The 21,913-nt window shown below is 41.2% G+C and overlaps 2 protein-coding genes across 2 annotated transcripts; both read left to right on the forward strand.

Annotated features, from left to right (window-relative positions):
* Positions 1–11,694: 11,694 nt before the first annotated feature.
* Positions 11,695–14,390, forward strand: LOC137299200 (uncharacterized). The gene is made up of 4 exons (XM_067831784.1): positions 11,695–11,775; positions 12,260–12,298; positions 12,563–12,653; positions 12,897–14,390. Exons 1-4 carry the CDS (start codon positions 11,733–11,735, stop codon positions 14,053–14,055), a joined length of 1,332 nt encoding a protein of 443 aa, XP_067687885.1. The 5' UTR covers positions 11,695–11,732; the 3' UTR covers positions 14,056–14,390.
* A 2,330-nt stretch (positions 14,391–16,720) lies between these two features.
* LOC137298400 (apolipoprotein L3-like) lies at positions 16,721–19,517 on the forward strand. Its single transcript, XM_067830658.1, has 2 exons — positions 16,721–16,988; positions 17,944–19,517. The coding sequence occupies exons 1-2, from the start codon at positions 16,937–16,939 to the stop codon at positions 18,789–18,791; spliced, it is 900 nt and encodes a 299-aa protein (XP_067686759.1). The 5' UTR covers positions 16,721–16,936; the 3' UTR covers positions 18,792–19,517.
* Positions 19,518–21,913: the final 2,396 nt, after the last annotated feature.

The following is a 21,913-nucleotide window of genomic DNA, read 5'->3' on the forward strand; positions in this document are numbered from 1 at the left end:
TTTTACGCCGCTTCCAGCAATATTCCAGCAATATGGCACCGGCCTGTAAATACTCGAGTCTGGACCAGACAATCCAGTGATCAACAACATGAGCATCGATCTGCGCAAATGGGAACTAATGACACGTGTCGACCAAGTCAGCTAGCCTGACCACCCGATACCATTAGTCGCCTCTTACGACAGACACAGACTGAGTGGTCTTTTATGGCAAACATGGGTTAACTCAGGAAAGAAAGGTTATACCTGGTGATCAGGTCAGATAGATACTTTGGAGCTAGGTTACTGTCACACTTGAAAACAAGAAGATTGAGTCACTGAACATATATCATGCAAAATGTGACCCACAATAACTATCACTAATCAATGATTATTCAAATTAGAAAGAAGAAATGTGTCTATGTGCGGAAGCTTGTGTGTGTGTGCGTGCGCGCGCGCGCGTGTGTGTGTGTCTAGGGGTGCGTGTGGGTGTGGTAGTGAGTGTGTGTGTGTTCGTGTGTATACATGATACAGTATTAGTGTAATTGTTTTGTGATATCCATTTCTGTGTGGTGTGTACGCGCATGTGAGTGTGCGTGTGGCTGTAAACGAGTAATATTCATGCCAATACCACTTGATCTCATTCTAGACATAACTGCATCTTTCACGTTTATCAGTCTGATGCCCACCCAGCCACCCTCCTGCAGACAGGATTCCGACTATTGGACCACTGGAGGAAATTGAGGTCGATGTGTTTCATCCTGTGGAGATGGTCTTAATACCTCATATGTTCTATCCAGTGTGTATTTATTATGGAAAGCTAGTGGTCATTATTTAAGAGTGCGTCATACTTGATAACAGATGTGAAATTTGAAATACATGAGATCACAGAAATAAATGTCTTACTTCCGGGTTCTGCTTAGAGTAGAGTTACAACCGCATTACAAAGACGGAAGATTTATCCAACTGTACTCACGCAGACATTCTGATGTTGGTAACACGACCGGTCCTGCACTAGTGCACTGTCCTGTAAGTAAACAACTTTTATACAGTGTGTGTTTATACTTCGTGTAATCTGATAATGTAATAACATATGACTAGGTCAATTTCTGCAGTTCGATAAAACGGAAGCATTCTTTAGATTGTCTGAATCACGTCCAATTTCATCCGTAAAGTAAAGATTCGACATCCAGGACTTTTGCAATTTTATCATATTTGACCAATGATTTCGTAGTTTACTTATTGTTCTGTTTGGCTTGTAGTTTGGCTTCGGAATACGCTCATGTTAGTAATATTGATGTTCTACAGGGAGAAGAAACGACTTGCAAAGTTTAGACACCAGAATAACCATGAAAGACATAAACAGTCATCTTCTTATCAATATTGCTGCCATTCAGTGCACACCCAGATCCCGAAACTGAGCCTACGTCGTGGACTGCCCACCACACTGTTGTAATGAGTAAGCATCACAGCATCAGCTCAGGTAGAGTGTGTCCGTGTCTTGTTGTTAAATGCAGTGTAGGCTCAAGACATCCGGGCACTTGTCTACCCACAAGATTCATGTCCGACCTTGGTATCATAGGTGCCATGTAACTCTGCCTGGCTGTTACGAGCGACGCACAAGAGGCTCTCTCATACTGATGATAATCGCAGTTCGACTTTCATTGACATCTGAAGTTGGATGTTCAGCATATCTGTTTGTTTGTTGTTTAACACCGCACTCAGATTCACATTATAATCTGCATTGTTGTCTGCTACAAGCTGGGTTAAATACGATGATGATTAGGGTACAAACAAGAAGTTGTCTCATTTTATGTAGAGTGTTTTACCTGTGACAGTAGGTGAACACAACGGTTCAGGTCTTTCAAAGGGCCAATTCAGAGAGCAGAGAAGGTCAGATGGAATTGCATTCCATGGATTATAAAATGTCATGATAGAATGTATACTAGATATCATAGTGTATTATGTATGTCATGACATAGTGTATACCAGATATCATACTGTGTTATGTATTTCAAGATAGAATGTATACTAGATATCATAGTGTATTATGTATGTCATGACATAGTGTATACCAGATATCATACTGTGTTATGTATTTCAAGATAGAATGTATACTAGATATCATAGTGTATTATGTATGTCATGACATAGTGTATACCAGATACCATACTGTGTTATGTATTTCAAGATAGAATGTACAGCAGATATTATAGTGTACTACGTACCCCATGATAGAATATAAAACCATGATAGAATGTAAAACAGATATCACACAGTGTATTACGTACATCTGTGATAGAATGTACAATAGATATCATAGTGTACTATGTACGTCATGATAGAATGTAAACTAGATACCATAGTGTACTACGTACGCCATGACTGAATGTATACTAGGTGTCATATTGTACTAAGAACGTCAGTAGGGTTCTTTTCATACAACAGGTCCACGTGTTACATGACGGCGTCATAAAGAAGAAGGCTGAATGGTCGCTCAGATCCCATGTGATCCCCTTCCAAAGTCAACTATCAGATAAAGACAGATATAATCGTATCATAATTTGCTTGCAGACAAAATAAATGCAACCAGTGATGCGTGTGTTTCTAGATTCCGACGAGATCCTGCTTGTGGTATGTGTTTCCATCGCATTCGCTGTTGATGTCATCCTCATTGCCTACTACATCATCAAACGGTACGACATTTTTGTGATGCGGGAAGCTACTCTCCTATGTTACATATTGTTACCAAAGATGAGATAACAGGAATGAAAACCTTTACAGAAATGATATAACAAGCATAGCTATAAAGTGAATTCTTTTACCAGAAAGTAAGGTAAAATTTTGACCAGCTACCGGCACGCCCCCATTACTTAGTTTCAAGATGTTTGAGGAGAAATGTGTATTGTGTGCTACCCTACACACTCTTTCACATGGCCATATGCTGTTCTAGAAGCTTCCAGAATAATTAAACACACTGCCACTCTCGACTTGATCTTGACAGAAACATTGCAGTATAACGGTATACTTCTACAGGCACTACCCACCCTGTAAGGAGGGAGGCTTGTAGACAGGAATCGCATGATAACATGACGTAACACGCCACAGCAACACAAACGGCCTACACTCAGTAGAGAACCAGACATGTTAGCATGTGGGGTTTTTCGTTTGTTTTGTTTTTGTTGTATGATAATTATTATTATTATAATTATTGTGCTATTTTTCGACATGGCCACGTGATTGTGTATCCGGCTTCTTTCTTCTCTGCAGCACCAAACTGCCAGTAAAATGTCCGGCTGTTGTGGAGTATGCTAGACACCAACTGCAGCCTCCAGATCGAAACGACTCTCCACAAGAGAACGAGGAAATCAAAGTCGTTTTCCTCAACAATAGAGCGGAAGTGAACCCCGATCAAAATGACTATGACACACTTTGGAGCGTTGACAGATTACAGCGTGACAATAGGACAACAAGTGTTTACAGTCACGCGATCCGGTCTAGCAATCCATGTGTTACTACGGACCTAAACCATTATGACTCGGCTTCATTGTCTTACCGCGATAGGAGACCCATCAATAATGTGTACGACAGGATGCCTATTTCGGACAATAGTTCTGATGACGAGTAATTGTCTGCTGACCTGCTGCCCGTGGCTGGCAATTTTTCTTTTGGAGAAAGTGAATGCGTATTACTACCCTCCAGACTATCGTTAGGATACTGACATTGACACTACTGCGAGACACATGGAACTCAACACAAGATCTACGTTTGTGATTATATAGCCATATGTGTTATAGCGCACTGAATACATTTCACCTGAGAAAGGTGATAATCTTTGGTTCCCGGTGTTGTGACCCATTCCGTCAAGTTGGAAATGTGTTGTTTGATAGTGGCCTAATCAATATTCACTCACTCACTCACGATGTTAGTTATGACATAGTTGCTTCTGTTATTCGCATACTTACAAATTCGCTCGTCACGAAGAAGGCACATTCCATTCCCACATGGGTACAATGTGTCAATGTGTCAAGCCCATTTCTGGTGTACCAGGCGGTCATTGCCGGAATATTGTTAAAAGCGGAGTAAAACCACATTCACTCAATCATACCTACAGCTGAGAAACCCTATAAGGGACAGTTGGTCCGTTCCGGCGTCACCTAGGTTACTTGTATGCCAGTAGTCTGTTTGCAGTGATAATATACCGATGAATTTCACATTAATCAAGAAGATAAATTGAATAAAGCAAAGTTAAGGTCTCGAATCCTCATAATTTGACCTTGCCAACTGAACATTTAAATCTCAGAATATTATTCAACTTAGGATAAAAGTTGTTTAACAAACGATCGTAGTTTCAAATCGCTTTATTTGTTTTTATCACAAGGGGTTAGCACATGAAGTGAAACACCGGAAACAAGTAGGGTTGGTCTAGGTTACCGCTCATCATGTACTGCACGTGCATTTCTTTAACTGTTCCAACTACTGCACATACCCCCTTGTAATACAAACCGATGATAACATTTTGAAACCATAGTCGTTTGTTAAACAACTTTTATCCTTAGTTGAAACAATGCTGAGACTTAAATTGTCAATTGGCAAGGTAAAATAGGTACGAGGATTCCCTATCTTAATTTCCTTTATTTGATTTATATTTTGGTTTCAAGTGAAATTCATCGGTACGTTAGCATTGCATTGACTATAGGTTCGAACGACAATAACTAACTATCTAGTTGAATTCGGGAATACTGACATAAAAAGAGAATTTTAATACTGATGTAAGTGAATGAATTGAAACATTAACCGTAACCCGAAGTAATGTAATCATTCGCTAGGGTTTGTCAGCGATACTGAACAGACGGCTGTCAATAGCTCCAAGCATGTATAAATGTCGGATAGCTCTTTGTCTCGATACAAGATTACTAGGGTCACTTAGTGTGTGCAAGCTCCGCTCACTGAAATATCGGTATGTAAACATAATGGTGAGAGTGACGAGTAGGATTTGCAATACATAATTACTTGAGACGAGGCAGCTGCATGATCAGATGGGCGTTATATCATGTCTATATCATTAGGATTATACGGCAGTATACATACATCATACATTTACATAGAGACAGACAGACACACAGATATAGATAGATAGATAGAGGGAGGGGTGTGTGTCAGTGTTATATATAGTGTGTATACAACACATAATATGTATTATAATCCCTGTGTGTGTAAATTTGCTTTTCCTAACGCATGACGTATTATTTATATACTCTCAACGTCCGCGTCCCCGTGCGCCAGTTTCTCATTCCACGCCAATTACAGCCTTCATTACCCGGAAAGTGAACCACTACCTTCTCATGATAAATGCAGCAGTCACAAAATACACGTAAATACAATTTTCATGTACCATGGGTATGAACCACTGGTTACTCGACATTCATAGAAACTGACGGTAAGTTATAGTGAACATACAGTGTAATGTTTAAACGTTTGCCTTCCAAAACCGCGTTCCACAGGAGATATCGCTTGTGTGAGATCAAACGGTATCTCCTAGGAGATATCGTTTAGGCAGTAGATTTTGACCATGCCCTGACAATGCACATGGCGACGTCACGATGCTGTGACATCGCTGCACTGTAAGCCTAATGGTAGTACAGTGTTGAGAGATGTACACTTTTCATTGAAAACTAACAAAGAATTGTTTTTGTTAAATAGATATCTCACTCTCGTGTCTACTGATATCAATTTTATCAACGCTCGTTAACAAAATTAAAGATATCCTCGGCAAGCCTCGGATATTTGTAACTTTATCAATTCTTGTTGAAATAATTGACACTTGAGACACTTGGTGAGACTCTCTATGTGTTTATCATACCTACCTAAACATGGTTAACATAACATTAAACGAAAATGGTACAGTATAGAGGAACCCCAATGTTTCATGAAGGCACTGGAGCAGGTAGGTGGTGGCTGAGGGGGTGGGGGAATGTGGTGGGTAAGCAGGACTATGGTCCCACTGGATTTTTACAAGCCACGTACTAGTGGGCCAGTGGTTGTTTCGCAGCCGGGCGATTATGTAACAAGGTCACATTACAAATATCCACACTGGGGTGCACTGATGCAAATTCCGCCCCATGACACATCCATGACTCAAAAAAGTCACGACTCATCCATTGCTCATAGTTAGATCCCAGCGTGATCCGGAGATGTTTGCATGAATCTCAGTGTGTCGTTATTTGCAAGTCCAGTGAATACTGATGTGAGTTTCATGTGATAAAGATATAAAAGCTAACGTTTAGTTTGCCTGGTTGTAAGAGGACAAAATACACTCATTCAGAGAGTGAAACTGACGGCGGGTCGCATGTTGCTGTAATAATCTCCTGCACATTGTACATACCGTGAATTTGATCTGTTACAATATTTTCCATCAGATGTCTTTTTTGCGACATGAACGTGTAGGCGCTATGCATTCGTACATATTCTGCTCTGTGTAATATTATGCAGGGAATTGTGCTGCAAAAACATGGTGAAGTTTGAAATGTGTGAATACTGGGATCAAACTGTCGCAGTAGTTGTGACATTGCATTGACATTCAGTGTTAAGATATTAATGACAGCCACAGATGGCGTCACCAAAACATACCTTAAGAATAACCTAAACTTAAGTAATTCTTAATTATGTAAAATTAAGACAACCATTACACACCAATGGTATCCCACTATATTCCACAGGGTGGACTACAGGTGTTGATCTCTGGTTCCAACATGGGGTACTGCAGGTGCTGATCACTATGTTCCACAGGGTGAACTACAGGTGTTGATCTTTGTGTTCCACAGGCTGTACCACAGGTGTTGATGTTCCAAAGGGTGGAGTACAGTTGTTGATCTCTATGTTCCAAAGGGTGTACTACAGATGTTCATTTCTTTGTTCCACAGGTTGGACTACAGGTGTTGACTAGTAGTTACAGGTGTACAGGTGTTGGTCTCTATGTTCCAGAGGATGGACTACAGGTATAGATATTTCTGTTCCACAAGACGAATTACAGGTTTAGATCTCTGTGTTCTACAGGGTGGACTACAGATGTTGATCTCTCTGTTCCACAGGATAGACTACAGATATAGATCTCTATGTTGCAGAGGGTGGACTGCAGTTGTTGATCTGTGTGTTTCCCAGGTTGGACAACAGGTATTCATCTTTGTGTTCCACAGGGGGCACTACAGTTGTTGATCTCTATGTTCCAAAGGGTGTACTACAGATGTTCATTTCTTTGTTCCACAGGTTGGACTACAGGTGTTGACTAGTAGTTACAGGTGTACAGGTGTTGGTCTCTATGTTCCAGAGGATGGACTACAGGTATAGATATTTCTGTTCCACAAGACGAATTACAGGTTTAGATCCCTGTGTTCTACAGGGTGGACTACAGATGTTGATCTCTGTGTTCCACAGGATAGACTACAGATATAGATCTCTATGTTGCAGAGGGTGGACTGCAGTTGTTGATCTGTGTGTTTCCCAGGTTGGACAACAGGTATTCATCTTTGTGTTCCACAGGGGGCACTACAGTTGTTGATCTCCACGTTCCACAGCGTGCACTACAGGTGTTGACTAGTAGTGTAGGTACAGGTGTACAGATGTAGACCTCTCTGTTCCACAGCGTGCACTACAGGTGTTGACTAGTAGTGTAGGTACAGGTGTACAGATGTAGACCTCTCTGTTCCACAGCGTGCACTACAGGTGTTGACTAGTAGTGTATATACAGGTGTACAGATGTAGACCTCTCTGTTCCACAGCGTGCACTACAGGTGTTGACTAGTAGTGTAGGTACAGGTGTACAGATGTAGACCTCTCTGTTCCACAGCGTGCACTACAGGTGTTGACTAGTAGTGTAGGTACAGGCGTACAGATGTAGACCTCTCTGTTCCACAGCGTGCACTACAGGTGTTGACTAGTAGTGTATATACAGGTGTACAGATGTAGACCTCTCTGTTCCACAGCGTGCACTACAGGTGTTGACTAGTAGTGTATATACAGGTGTACAGATGTAGACCTCTCTGTTCCACAGCGTGCACTACAGGTGTTGACTAGTAGTGTAGGTACAGGTGTACAGATGTAGACCTCTCTGTTCCACAGCGTGCACTACAGGTGTTGACTAGTAGTGTAGGTACAGGTGTACAGATGTAGACCTCTCTGTTCCAGAGGGTGGACTACAGGTATAGATCTCTGTTCCCCAGGTTAGGTTACAGGTGGAGATCTCTTTTTTCCACGGGGTGGACTGCAGGTGTAGATCTCTAAGTTCAATATGGTGTCCCTCTCTATGTTCCACATGGTGTTCTACTGTATGTTCCACAGGTTGTCGCACTCCATGTTCGATCACCTGCTCTTTATTTCACAGGTGTCAAGAGAGTATGCTCCTCTGTTCCACATAGTGTACTGCTGCATATCATACTGATTGTCATACAGCGTGTCTAACAATATGTTCCATGGAATGACCTACAAAATGTTGTTGTTGTTGTTGTTGTTGTTGTATGGAATGCAACACTGTACGAAACTACATACTTATTTATTATATTATATAGTGCGTCCTACAAGGTGTGTTATACTCTAGGTTCCACAGTATGTCCTACAGGACATAGCTTTGAGGTAATCTGTGGTGTGTATAAGGGTGTGCGTAGTAAATTCTGTATTTCTCATCGCGTGACTGTTCAAAGAATGGGGCGTGCATGGAAAAATAAAAAAAAGGCAAAAAGAAATAATAAAATAATGATAATAAATAATATCCAATACTCCAATATATATTCAGTACACTCACCATATGCACTGGCAAAGACAATATAGTTTGACTCTAAATTTCTTATCAGCGTGTATGTTCACTGGCAGGGAGCTTGGTTACGGTGAGGGTGGAGTCTTTGTGATTTTTGCCACAGAAACTGTAATTTGTTTGTAACTTGCCACAGTCTCTGCAAAGACATGTGTTATAATAAAATGAAATTGTAATTATAGCTTTAGTTTGTCGTATCTAACACTATACTTTTTCGAATCTACCCATGATATCATCTTGCAACTTTATAACATACGTATGTAGCAATTGCATAGACATAAATTTGATCATAATTTGCAATGAAAGTCATTTTGATGATATAGATGAGTAAAACATCAAGATTAGCAACCCTCGAAAAACAAAATAATAATAACGAAATATTTCAGTCGTCCAGATGAACTAGTAACACGACTAGATGATTTAGTTATTAAAGGGAACTTTTGTGTACATCATGTACGTTCTGTAGTCTTTAAACATGTTAACGAGTACTCGCCAGTGATCAAAAGTCACAAAACCATTACCTTCGAAACTGAACACATACAAATAGATATTGCAAAGCGTCTTTCATACTGGCATTATGCTTATCCCACATAGTCTGTACAAAGCTAGTATTTTCAGAAGAAGACACTGAAGTAAATGTTCATGATGATTTTGATGATGATTGTGATCTACACATTGTTATAGATAACAATTATTAAAGTGCTTTATGTTATAGTTAGACTTCAAATGTAGAGTGTTGTCTCATGTAACACATTATGTGAATACACTCTACAGGCTTGAGGAGCAGACTGTAGTGTTACATCCCTGTTCAAGTGGCGACTCGTGACTATATTAATTCCATACGTGGATTCATTACATTGTTTTTACTGTATGCATTTCCGGAATATTGAGGTAAATCTAAGCATGGAGAAAATTATGCGAAAAGGAAAGGTATGACAGGTCTGCCTTACAGAAATATTTATACCAGGTGATTTTCAACCAGAGTCAACCGATCCTGCACAATCCCATTATGAATAATTCACTCTATATTCATTCGCTTCAGTCTCACCTTAACTATGTTCCATACCAGTGATACACGATACTGTTTCGTTGACCGCAATACTAGTATATGGGCGTGAAAATCGCGAACTCCTAACATTGTCGGGTTGTAAATAATAGTGGATGGTAATCTTGCCGTGACAAGGAGTAAAGATGTAAGAGTTCCTTCAGGCTGAGGATTCGTTTCTCGTTGTCGTTTTTCAAAGAAATTTAAAACATTTTGAGCTCATTGTTTTCTTATAGTGAGGCTTGCTTTTTTCAACGGGCGGTCTCCACTGAGAATGGGCGGCACAAAGTGTAAAAATAAGAACTATATTTATTCTGTATGGGCAGAAGGGATTTTTACGGGACGGCAGGAGATGAGAAACACAGAATTAGTTACGGACACCCTGATGGTGTTCTACTCTGTGTTCTACGTGGTGTTCTAACTGGTATAGAACATGATGGCGTCACCATGACAATGGATTATTGCTAAAGGTCTTAAACCCATCTTCGGGTCTATAAATATGTACAAGAAACACGATTAATGAGGTAATGACATATAGACTTACGGGCACGTTTACGGTACCCTCTCGTTTTCCTGGTGGGCATTCGGAAGTATATCATGCTTATATTCGTGTTAGGAAGGTTGGAAGTAATATATTTCGGAAAGACACAAACATGATAAACGAACATGTTAGAACGAACCTATAGGGCCGATGTCTAACACGTGCAGTGGGACGCGAGTCTTCCTTGTACGAGGTAGGAAATGCACTTACTGCACACATTGTTGTCTCTACACTTACTTCAGAACAAACAGGAATGCAGCATAGACGATGGAGCATAAAGTAGAACACAATGTCAGTCAACATGTTGAGGGCACCCAGTAGGACACCCTGTGGAACACAGAGTCGGATACCCGCGCCGGTATCACCCGATGGAACATATAGGTGGACACCCTGCTGACACTTAGTGAACAAATGAATATGTAGTAATTTACACATCTAGGGCCTCACGAAAGACACTTCATATGATTTTAATGTCAAAGATAGCCCAGCGATTCCTTTGCTACAAAATATGGCTGACAAGGTCAAATATTAGTTGGAATATCGGTACATACGTGGGCACAATGTTGATAAACAACTTTTGTAAAAAGTATGTTTTAGTAACAATCGTGCACAACATACCGTTACGGTTGAAACTGCCGTGGCAAAGGGTGTACGAAATCCCTTCAGAACCATCAAATACAACACTGGGAAGTCTGATATTATCAATATTTTTCTATTAAGCAAAATCAGCAAGACACAAAGGTACACAATAGAGGTTTCATGTATAATACAACTGAATCAATTCTAAATTAATGGGTCGCCAACATATTGTCAACTCACCCAAGTCTTGGTGTGAGAGTGAGAAACAGTTTTACTGAATGCAACACAGCGAGCAGTCAGGCAGCGGTTATGCAGGTCAAGCGTTGACATGGGCAGGTTGATATACTCCAGATAAATGTGTGCGTGTCGGTGTAAACACGACAACCAGCCTTTATATACAAAATCATCAGTTCTTGAATTTCCGAGCACATACCATAATTCTCCAGTAGTCTTCCGGAGGTACACAATTAATCAAGGGAAGCAGCTCTAGAGCACTTCCGTAAAGGCCTGCAGCCAAAATACTAAAAGCACTGAACATATACGATACGAAATTTGACCTATAATAATTATCACTCAAAATGTTAACACATTGTGACCCAAATAATAATTATTACCTAATCAATAACACAATTTACAGAAAATACACTCTCGTAACAATATATTGGACGAGTGTATTCTGTCGACATATTTAGTATTTTCACATGTAATCATTTACACGTTTGATTCCATGTCAGATACTAATTACAGGTAGCCCTGCATGCTTGAACTGCATCAGCTGAGCCACCATGTCAAATGTTCCAGGAACGGTCACTGACTGGAAAGACGAAGGTACACACATTAAATTTCTTTTTCCAGTAGGTATTATAGCTGTCTTCAACAGACAATGCCTGTTAGAAAGTGCTCAAATGTATCATATGTTATGCTTGGGATCACACGGTTTTTAGAGAAGTACAGATTCTAGTCATTGTGTTGGTTTCAGTTCCATCCGAGATTCGAATCCACACCAACAGTCAGGCACCTACCCGACAGCACGCAAAGTCACTTTGTCGGCAAACTTTGTGTACCGCCGTGATGTGTAAAGTATTGTAATGTATTGTAAAGTATTGCAGCAGTAACGTAAGCTAGGATCTGGCCTATGTTGTCTCGAGGCGCATTGTGATTTCTCCATGTGTGGCGCATAGCTTAATCAACCCTCCACAACAAAGTTGTGACCATGTGTATTTGTATATAGTATCACATGACATCCTGAAAGATTATACATGAAACCATATGGCGACACTAACAGCTGTTTCACAAATCCTTTATATTCCAGAGACCACAACAATACGTTTTCCAGCTGATGAGTCACCAGGTAGTAGTTTTGATATAGCTTATCACCTGAGTCTGAGTGTGCTACATAACCTCTAGTGTCCACCTTTAATCTGTGTGAGATTTTCAAGATGAATGATGGAAACAAATGTATACCTCAAAATAGTCTAATACTGATTTGATTCCGCACAGAACAGTCTCCGCATACCTCTAAGGTATAAATTGTGGATTTGAATTTGCTATGAATCCAACTGTGGTGCTACTGAAAGTATCCCAGCAGTGATTTTAAACATTGACTGAATTTCAGATGGTATCCCCGCCACTGCCATCGCCATGGTGTGCGTCGTTGTAGCAGCTGTAACAGCAACTGCTGTTATTTGTACTGTCATCGTTAAGTGGTGAGGATTTTGTTATATCATGTCGTCATCACTTCCGGTACCTTTACTTGCTAGCCACTGTACAGATGAAGTAGACAGCTGTAAACGACGCCTATCTGAGATCCAGTACGTCGTAACAAATCGTCGCATGTACAGGTTATTTTCTATGCTCTGTCCACTTTCCTCATGGTTGCATTAATCCCATTACCTAGAAGAATACACAGTGAAATTGTGATCATGTATTGTCGTTCTGTATATTTTCAGCCGAAAGAGTTCCCGTGTATGTCTATCCAGGGCCTCCTCTGCATCATATACTTGTGATAACCTGCAGCCTGAGACACCATCATCCCTGCAAGCAGCCATACCTAGGGAAGTCGTTATTGAAGCTGCTGGACAAATACACAGCGATCACACTGCAAGGGCAGAAGCCACGAACATGGACTTGAAACAACCACATTCGTCATCTGACATCACTTTACGCATCCGCAGCACTACAAATATCCATGTTCCCAGTGGACATTTAACTGATCGCTACATATTTAGAGAATCAGGCAGAGCGTTTTCATTGATATCGAACAGGTTATATGATTTCAACAGTGCACTTCGTAATGATTCGTGTTGGGACGGTAGACCTGGGCGCCAATCAGACCAGTGTCCACCTGGTTTGTTCTCAGAGGTGCAACATAATGTAATGGTACCATATATCTGCTCACCCTATGAAGCGGGATTTGCTCGCACAGATCACTATACCTACCTAAATGCATTATATCGTGCCTCAGAAGCACTGTCTTCACTTGCGAGAGAAAGCGTCATATATGATATTGCCATGTGTCCTGGGCGGGCAAGTTATGCTGCTACTCAACCAGACCATTATACTTATTTAGATGTACTACATTGTCCGGTGAGACCAGGATCTATAGGTGTCGCAGAAAGTGTCATATATGACATTATCAACGATCTGGAAGGTAGCGCTGGTGGGACGGCAGGCCAGTATACGCACATATATAATGTACGTCGTTACTCGGAACTTCATACCAGACCTCTGTTTCCCAGTGGAGAGTACGCCATCCCATTTGAGACCACGACGAGGCATTCATTCGGGATTGACTTCCTTGACGCCGCAAGCCACATGTATCCGGATGAGGCGTCTTCATTGGCTCGTTATTCGTCCGAGACTAACTATTACGACACGCCAAGTGACATGCATCCTGGTGAGGCGTCTTCATTGGCTCGTTATTCGTCCGAGACTAACTATTACGACACGCCAAGTGACATGCATCCTGGTGAGGCGTCTTCATTGGCCCGTTATTCGTCCGAGACTAACTATTACGACACGCCAAGTGACATGCATCCTGGTGAGGCGTCTTTATTGGCACGTTATTCATCCGAGATCTGCCATGGCGATATGCCAACACACCAGTGAATCGAATCAAGACAAGTAGCTCTTGCAAGGCCAAACGAAGACAGACAGGCCATCCGTATTCACTGTAAACCCGACTGGCCATTTCTTCCTTAGCCGGTTCGTCATGATATTACTGCAACGGTGCAGATGTGTCGTTAATTATTAACTCACTCACTTATTAACACTACTCACTCCAAAGTAGTTTTAATGTGGGGCACATGGAACAGCATCGGACCTGCTGCCAAACTGTCATGAGTTTCTTATAAATTGGATTCGGGCGCACAACTTGATATCTTTGCTCAGTGTGTGAGTTGCTAGTGGTTAATTAGGAGATAAACATCATGTGTTGGCCAATTTCCGGGTGTTTGTTGAGTATTTGAAGCACGGAAATGCATTTGGAACCGACTTTACACAAAAGTAAACCAAATGGTTTTACTGTCTGAACTCGTTTACATCGAGTACGGGTATAGCAGTGAAGTGCTATCAGCATGCCGTTTCAGCTGGTTCCCATGTGCTGCTTATTTGTGACGTCATTCTAACTTTACATCACAATGTGATTTAAATGACGTCACCATTGTTGATGACACAGCAAAACAATTGTTTACGTATCAATACGCAGTGAATAGTCTTGCAGGTTCCGGGAATCTAATACCATTTGATCATGTTTTTCAACCAATCAGATTACAGTGACTTTTGGTTTACAACATGTCAAAACTTCATGCAGAGAGTCCAGGTTCAGTTCCCAAGGTGGTTACAATATGTGAAGGATATTACTGGTTAAGGCTGTTGGTAGAATATCCCCTAAAACACTCACTCACCCACCCGCTCCGTGCGTCGCACAGATGTTTCGTTGCGAAGCATCGTAACTGTTGACGATGTGCATCGAATGCTTTTTTTTATCAGAAGTTAAGTGATCTCGCACTGGTCAATTGTTAAAGTGGCTGCTGCGACGGGTCACTGACAGATGTACCCAAATTCATGCATCTACAATGTATACTCACAAAGACGGAAATTACACCCATATGTTGGGAAGGAACATCCACTTACTGCATGCCCTAAGCATCCGTGACTACAATATAAGTTTAATACGCAATAAAAGACAAAAACCGAAGTCACGAGATTATGATCATGTCTATTCACCATACGCTGAAAGTACTGGTGGTCAGCTCCTCTCACGGAGTAAAGGATATCACCGACCACAGTTTGAGGAATACTAGACCTCTCTGTTTTTATGTGTCTATGCAGTCCTTGGATGCAGGATTGCAGTGTTGTAAGCAGCGATCCAAGCCGTCAAATGTGTATACTCACGGTTGTGTTTGGTGAACATTCAGTGCCTTTGGATTAGGTGATCGCCGTGATGGATCACGTTAGCATTAATTTTCCATTTGAACTGATGCATTTCCTACATCACTGCTCTCCCATCATTACACATGTAGATCTATCGGATGCAGATGGCGGTAAATGCACATCTTACCTCTGGAGGTACCTGGAGGTACTATATAACAGACATCTTCAAACTGAAACACTCAGAACCTTTGACAGGCTATTATCATGAAATCGATAAATAGAAATGTACATTTATAGAAGAAAAAGAATGGTATCATAAGGAAATCAAATATCTTTCGGGTTCCACTTCTTGATTTGGCACACATCCAATTGCAAGCCCAGTGTGTCAGCTAACAGAGCAAGGTGAAATAGCGTTTTTATCGTCGGGTTAACGACTATTTCGCGCATGAAGCCAAGTGTGGCTGTATATATCTATGGGTGTATTGCTTTGAAAGAATTAAAAACGAAATAACGCCCTTCACTGAACTCTGTTTTCACTGACATTACACTTTATCAAATACCAAGATATTGACTATATATCCAAACGTTTCGCAACAGTTACTGTGACAAAGATGACGCAACCTTTGACAAACACGAACCATTCATAGAGGTCTTTTCTCGAGTTTTACAAGCGATTACTCCCAATCCGACAACCCTTTGAAAAATATAAATAAATGAAATATCTAACAATAGTTCATACGGGCTATAGGAAGTTTCATCCGTTACAGACTTTATCCAGCGGCAGCTCGTATCTTCCGTCTAGAACACCAGGTGTCAACATTATCCAGGGATCATGACTGAAAGGCACATTTCGGCTACTACTTTCCTGATCTGCTCACGTGAAGATTTAGTTTCGTAGCCCTAAGACTTCTTAACTTTGATCTTAGCCAGTGTTGTATAAATGGGCTTTGGACGTCTGTATGTTTCGTGAACAGCTAGCCTATTGTATAGCTTCGAACGTTTCGTGAATAGCTAGCCTGGTCATGTGATGTTTAGTTGGTCGGGTGAAGGTCGTTCTGTCGTTGTGTGGTAGAGGAAGTAAGGCAACAGTGTATTGTGAAATCAAGCATAAACATATAAAGCCACCGCTGTACGGATGTGTACACCGATTGAGTTAACGACACACACATGCAATAACAATTCAACTAATCACAATTTCCAGATTAGCCAATATCGACTGAGCATGCATTATATCCACACATGACTCGTGTAAATGAATACCTTTTCTGATTGAATTTGACAATTCACTAGTATGTGAAGGGTATCACAGTTTACAAACAGCTGTGTCTGACTCTCTTAAAAGAGCAATAAACCTGCCTTCCTCGATAGACATGCATGTAACTGAAAATAAGGGTTGCGTATACATCCGGTATTACAGGCGAAGCTGCAGGGCAAGCGGCGTGTAATGTCCCTAAAAGTAGCCTCGTGAATGTCGCTAGTCTGCTGCGTTCAAAACAGTCTTAATAACTGAAGAGGTGGTCACAGCTTGAACTGCTCCCAAGAATACCAGCGTTCCGCCTCCAGGCATACATTGGATTTATTGGATACAGAAGTGACTGGTGTATCTACAGCCAACATGGGAAACTCGGCTGGGTCAAAGCAGGGAAAACGGAAATCAAGAAATGAAAGTAAGTATTGTGTTACACATTTCGCGTGTAAATTGTCAAATCGACAAGCCTATAATGCAGTGGTTTAATATGATCATTTTAACATCCAGTAAAATTAATCAGTGAGTAGCCTATGGTTAGGTTACATGTGACTACGTGTAAGTGTTCTGATAACATTATGGTACTCTTAATACAAGCAACACACAGTATCAAATTGTTGTCTTTCTACATATTTGTGCTTCATTGCGTGCACACAGAAAATATAAGTCGGTCTGGTGTAGAAGGGCTATACCCTATGACGTATCTTTTAAGTGTGTTCAGTGTTACCCAAATAGATAGCCTGCAGGTGTACTCCTCCACATCCACAGGAGTCAGTACATCTCAAAACTTGCACTTTCCAGATCACAAACCATCTAGAAATGAAATAACTACAGGAGCGATTTAGTAAACAAGCTGTAGCGGCAAAGATTATCAGACATGAAGAAGGATGCATTACCTTGCTAAAAAGTATGAAACGCCACTGTCGTAACGAATGATTTGGTTACAGGTCAACATGACACGACATTCCTTTATGAAAAGCATTTATTTTATCAAAAACCAAACACAAACAAAGCCAAAACCTACATTGTTTTGGGTTTTTTTTTTGTTTTTTTTTTTTTTTGTCACATGTGTGCCCATCTCATCTATCGTTCAAGTTGCGCGAACGTTTGGTAAGAGTGAGATTCTTCAAAGGCATTTAGATGTAGTATAGTAATACAAAACAAATCTTATGGATACCAACTTCTTGATTTATTTTTCACAACGTTTGTGGGCTAGTTCGTGCTTCTTCATCAGGTGGATGATGTCAGGTAGATAATGAAGGGAGCCCACAAACGTTGTGAAAAATTAATCAAGATGTTGTTATCCATAAGATTTGTATGATATTTTATAAGAGTAATGAACACGACTAACATGAGTTATGCAATCTGTGTTCCAGACTCAATCCTCCAGTGTGGGGACAGACTCTGCAGCCTGACAACCATCACCAGACGCTGCTATGACCGTCAGGTAAATGTAGCGTTGAGGCTGACTCAATTAGCGGATGAGCTGGACGAAGTGAAGAGGGATATGAACAAGGCTAAGGTAGGACTGTCGGCAGTAGGAGCAGCTGTGGCCGTCACTGGCTTCGGCCTATCCTTTTTCACCTTTGGATCTTCGCTTGTGCTGACAGTCATGGGCGCGACAGTATCGGCGGCGAGCGCAGCAGGTGCCATTGCAACGACCTTGGCAGAGAAAGCCATCAAAAACAAGACGGTCAAAGCAGCCAACGAAGCTGTGCTGTCTTATACAGAGGCAATAACGGAATTTGCACCCGTGTTGGAATACTTTTGTGCTGGTCTGTCATCTGACGAGGAAAGACAGAGAATGCGTGATGTTCTCACTGATGCGTCCACACCATCAGATACTGTCCGCTTCATCGGGATAGGTAGCGACCCTGACCTGTGTGAAACATGTGCCAAGGGTCACAAGATTGTTGCAACAGCTCTGCGTGTTCAGGAAGCGCTTGGGATGCAAGGACTGAACAAGAGGAGAACTGGTGCAGGTGTAGATGTCACGAGGTGGACACTAGGTATGCTGACTGATGCTTCATCGTTCGGGGCAGAGGCGTTTAAAACATTTAACTCGGCCGCAAAGGTTATCAAAATTGGCGGGGCAGCCTTGGTTGGAGTCGGTCTAATTATCGATGTAGGATCTATCATATACTACAGCATCAAAGTCCATAAGAAGAAGCCTTCAGAGGTTGCCCATTTGTTTCGTATCCTAGCTGACGCGTTCCAACAATAGGCAGTTATGCCATTTCGAAATATTCGAGTACTGACAACATGTAGAATACCTGACAGCTCTACCAGTTGCTACGGACGCTTGAAAATGGATCTATGTACATCACCGAGCGTGTGCACTCTCAGATCGGTATGTCTGAAGATCCACAGCAGGATAATAAGACTTACGAAATGTGTAAAATCATTTCAATAAACATTATTTGATAAACTGAAAGTGGTTCTAAGACAGTTTGCGTTTAAAGTTGCATAAACAATAGCAGCCTTTTCCTCCCAGGGCAGATTATAGTTGATATATTGCAGTGAATATTGTTCAGTGGGAACAGAGCCTCAAACGCGGTGTACCCTTTGCTATACCTGACTACTCGTTTGTTTGTTAAAACAAAGGAAAACGACACCCTAAGAATGGTTATCGCTCCTGTAAAACTCCAACAAACTAATACCGTGATAGACCGTCAGCGTTCAGGTCGACCACGAGTGGATACGGTCACGTGAATGGAACCTGAACGTCGGACACCGTCAGCGAGGGGCACTGCGAGGGACGTTATTGCGCTGGGATGAGGCTACACCAGATTGCACATGGTTATTTATGGAACTCGAGTACTTTCATAAGGATTGTATGTCAGGATATTATAGTAGGCGCAGGTGATAACGCCATACGGTCACAATTAAGAGCACTGCAAAATGACTCAATCCTCTTCAATGTTTTCATCTTTGAACAAATTAGATTGTTTCTTTTTGTTTTCTCTTTTTGTTGCGATTACGTTACCAGACAATTAATTCCTTGGAGATCAGTTTTTCGATTGTAAAGCTTAGTTGACATTTGGAATCGTTCCATTACTATGGATGATGTTAACATATTGATACAAACAGACCTTTTCTAAGTGTATACACATTCAGTTGCGATACATTTATTTGGTCCCTAATCATAATGCTATTCAGAAATCTCGGTGAACAGAAGTTGCGACAGGTTTAAGGGCTAGTGTTTCTGTTTAGTTGCATTGGTGTACCGACGTCGTCTATAGTTCATGAGTAAGCTGGTTCATGGACCGTGGTGTAGTATCGCTGTTACCGTTGAAGAAATACATAATTGAAGAATACATCTCGAATATCCACCAGCAATAGGTCGGGATCTCGGAAACGCTTACTTTTCTGGGAGAGACTAGGCCCGAGTGTATTCAAACAGATACATATGAGCTTGGACCTGTGTCAGGTTCGTCAATCACATGCACATGCACCTGAGGGCAACACTGCACTTTGATCGATGGATAATAGCTTGCGGCCCCATTCCTCTTGTGGTCGGGGCGGCTTGACATGCGCGGAAGAGGTGTGGGTGAATATAGTTGATGACTGTATCTTCTTGACGTCTTTTATAAACTGCTTCAGTTTATGATTTCGCTCCACACCCGTCTGTGTCACGTGGGTCATGAACGAAAGATAATTTATACAGGTCAAATATCAGATTTTATATCAGCACACATCGCCTGTGGGGGGCACACGCTAAAGACTGTATAGAGTGAATGAAATTATATAACGATCAGACAGTTACCTGTATCCCTGTTGTGGAAGTAGCTCACATATGTCGGTTTGATGTATCATGTTTGTGTGTGTAAAAGGGTATAGGAACCTGCTAACACCAGCATGTCTGGGTGTGGTGCTTGTGTCCTGCCTATCCCAGTGCTATCACTTGGGGAATGTTGCAGAAATCGGAAGTAACACAAGACACATACTCTTGATATTTCCAGTGACTTCCGTCAATACGTTCAGGATGTAAATGTGCTTTCCGACTGATTCAGTAACGCCTGGTAGGGAAACACATAATGTCAACAAATACAACTTTCTGCAAGAGTTACTGATATGTCTGTAAGCTCCATAGTTACATGTGAGTGAGTGAGTTTGGTTTGGCACCGCTTTTACCATCCAGAGTTAAAATATGAGTGAGTAAGACGGTTTTACACCTCTTTTACCATCCATAGTTACAACATGAGTGAGTAAGACGATTTTAACCGCTTTTACCATCCATCGTTACAATATGAGTGAGTTTGGTTTTACAGCGCTTTTACCACCCACAGTTACAATATGAGTGAGTTTGGTTTTACACCGCTTTTACCATCCATCGTTACAATATGAGTCAGTAAGATGGTTTTACACCTCTTTTACCATCCATCGTTACAATATGAGTGAGTAAGATAGTTTTACACCGCTTTTACCATCCATCGTTACAATATGAGTTAGTAAGATGGTTTTGCACCTCTTTTACCATCCATAGTTACAAAATGAGTGTGTAAGATGGTTTTAAACCTCTTTTACCATCCATAGTTACAATATGAGTAAGATGGTTTTACACCTCTTTTACCATCCATAGTTACAATATGAGTAAGACGGTTTTACACCACTTTTACCATCCATAGTTGCAAAATGAGTGACTAAGATGGTTTTACACCTCTTTTAGCATCCATAGTTACAATATGAGTGAGTAAGGCGGTTTTACACCGTTTTTACCATTCATAGTTAAAATAACATGCAAATGCATGGGCTATTACTTTGGAAAAATCACGTCATATGTTATTTATTTCAACGTGTTTAATGTCTAGCAGATGAACCTCATTTAATGTGTTTGAAATGAATAGACGTTCGTGATGGGGAGCAAGTACTGCTCGCTGGTGATCATATAGCCTCAGTAATGTAGTAATTAGAATCTCTGGCATAGTTCGACAATTTGTAGAACAACAACTGGGTAGAAACATCACAACACCGGCTATGGCTACTTTAAAAGAAAAAAAAATTTCTCACCATAACTCGCAGAAGGTTTCAAGATCTGTGTCTATGTCAGTCTCTATACCAATGCTAAATATATGTGATTGTACAGCGGTTGTTATCATGAAGACAGAATAGGCCTTCAGCAACCCATGCTTGCCATAAACGGGGACTATGCTTGTCGTAAGAGGCGACTGACTTGATCGGGTGGTCAGGTTCGCTGACTTGGTTGACACGTCATCGGTTTCCAATTGCGCAGATCCCTTGATGCTCATCACTGGATTGTCTGGTCCAGGCTCGATTATTTACTCACCGCCGCCATATAACTGGATTATTGCTGAGTGCGGCGTTAAACCAAATTCACTTACTCAC

This window comes from Haliotis asinina, chromosome 10, assembly GCF_037392515.1.
Source record: "Haliotis asinina isolate JCU_RB_2024 chromosome 10, JCU_Hal_asi_v2, whole genome shotgun sequence".
Lineage (NCBI taxonomy): Eukaryota > Metazoa > Mollusca > Gastropoda > Lepetellida > Haliotidae > Haliotis > Haliotis asinina.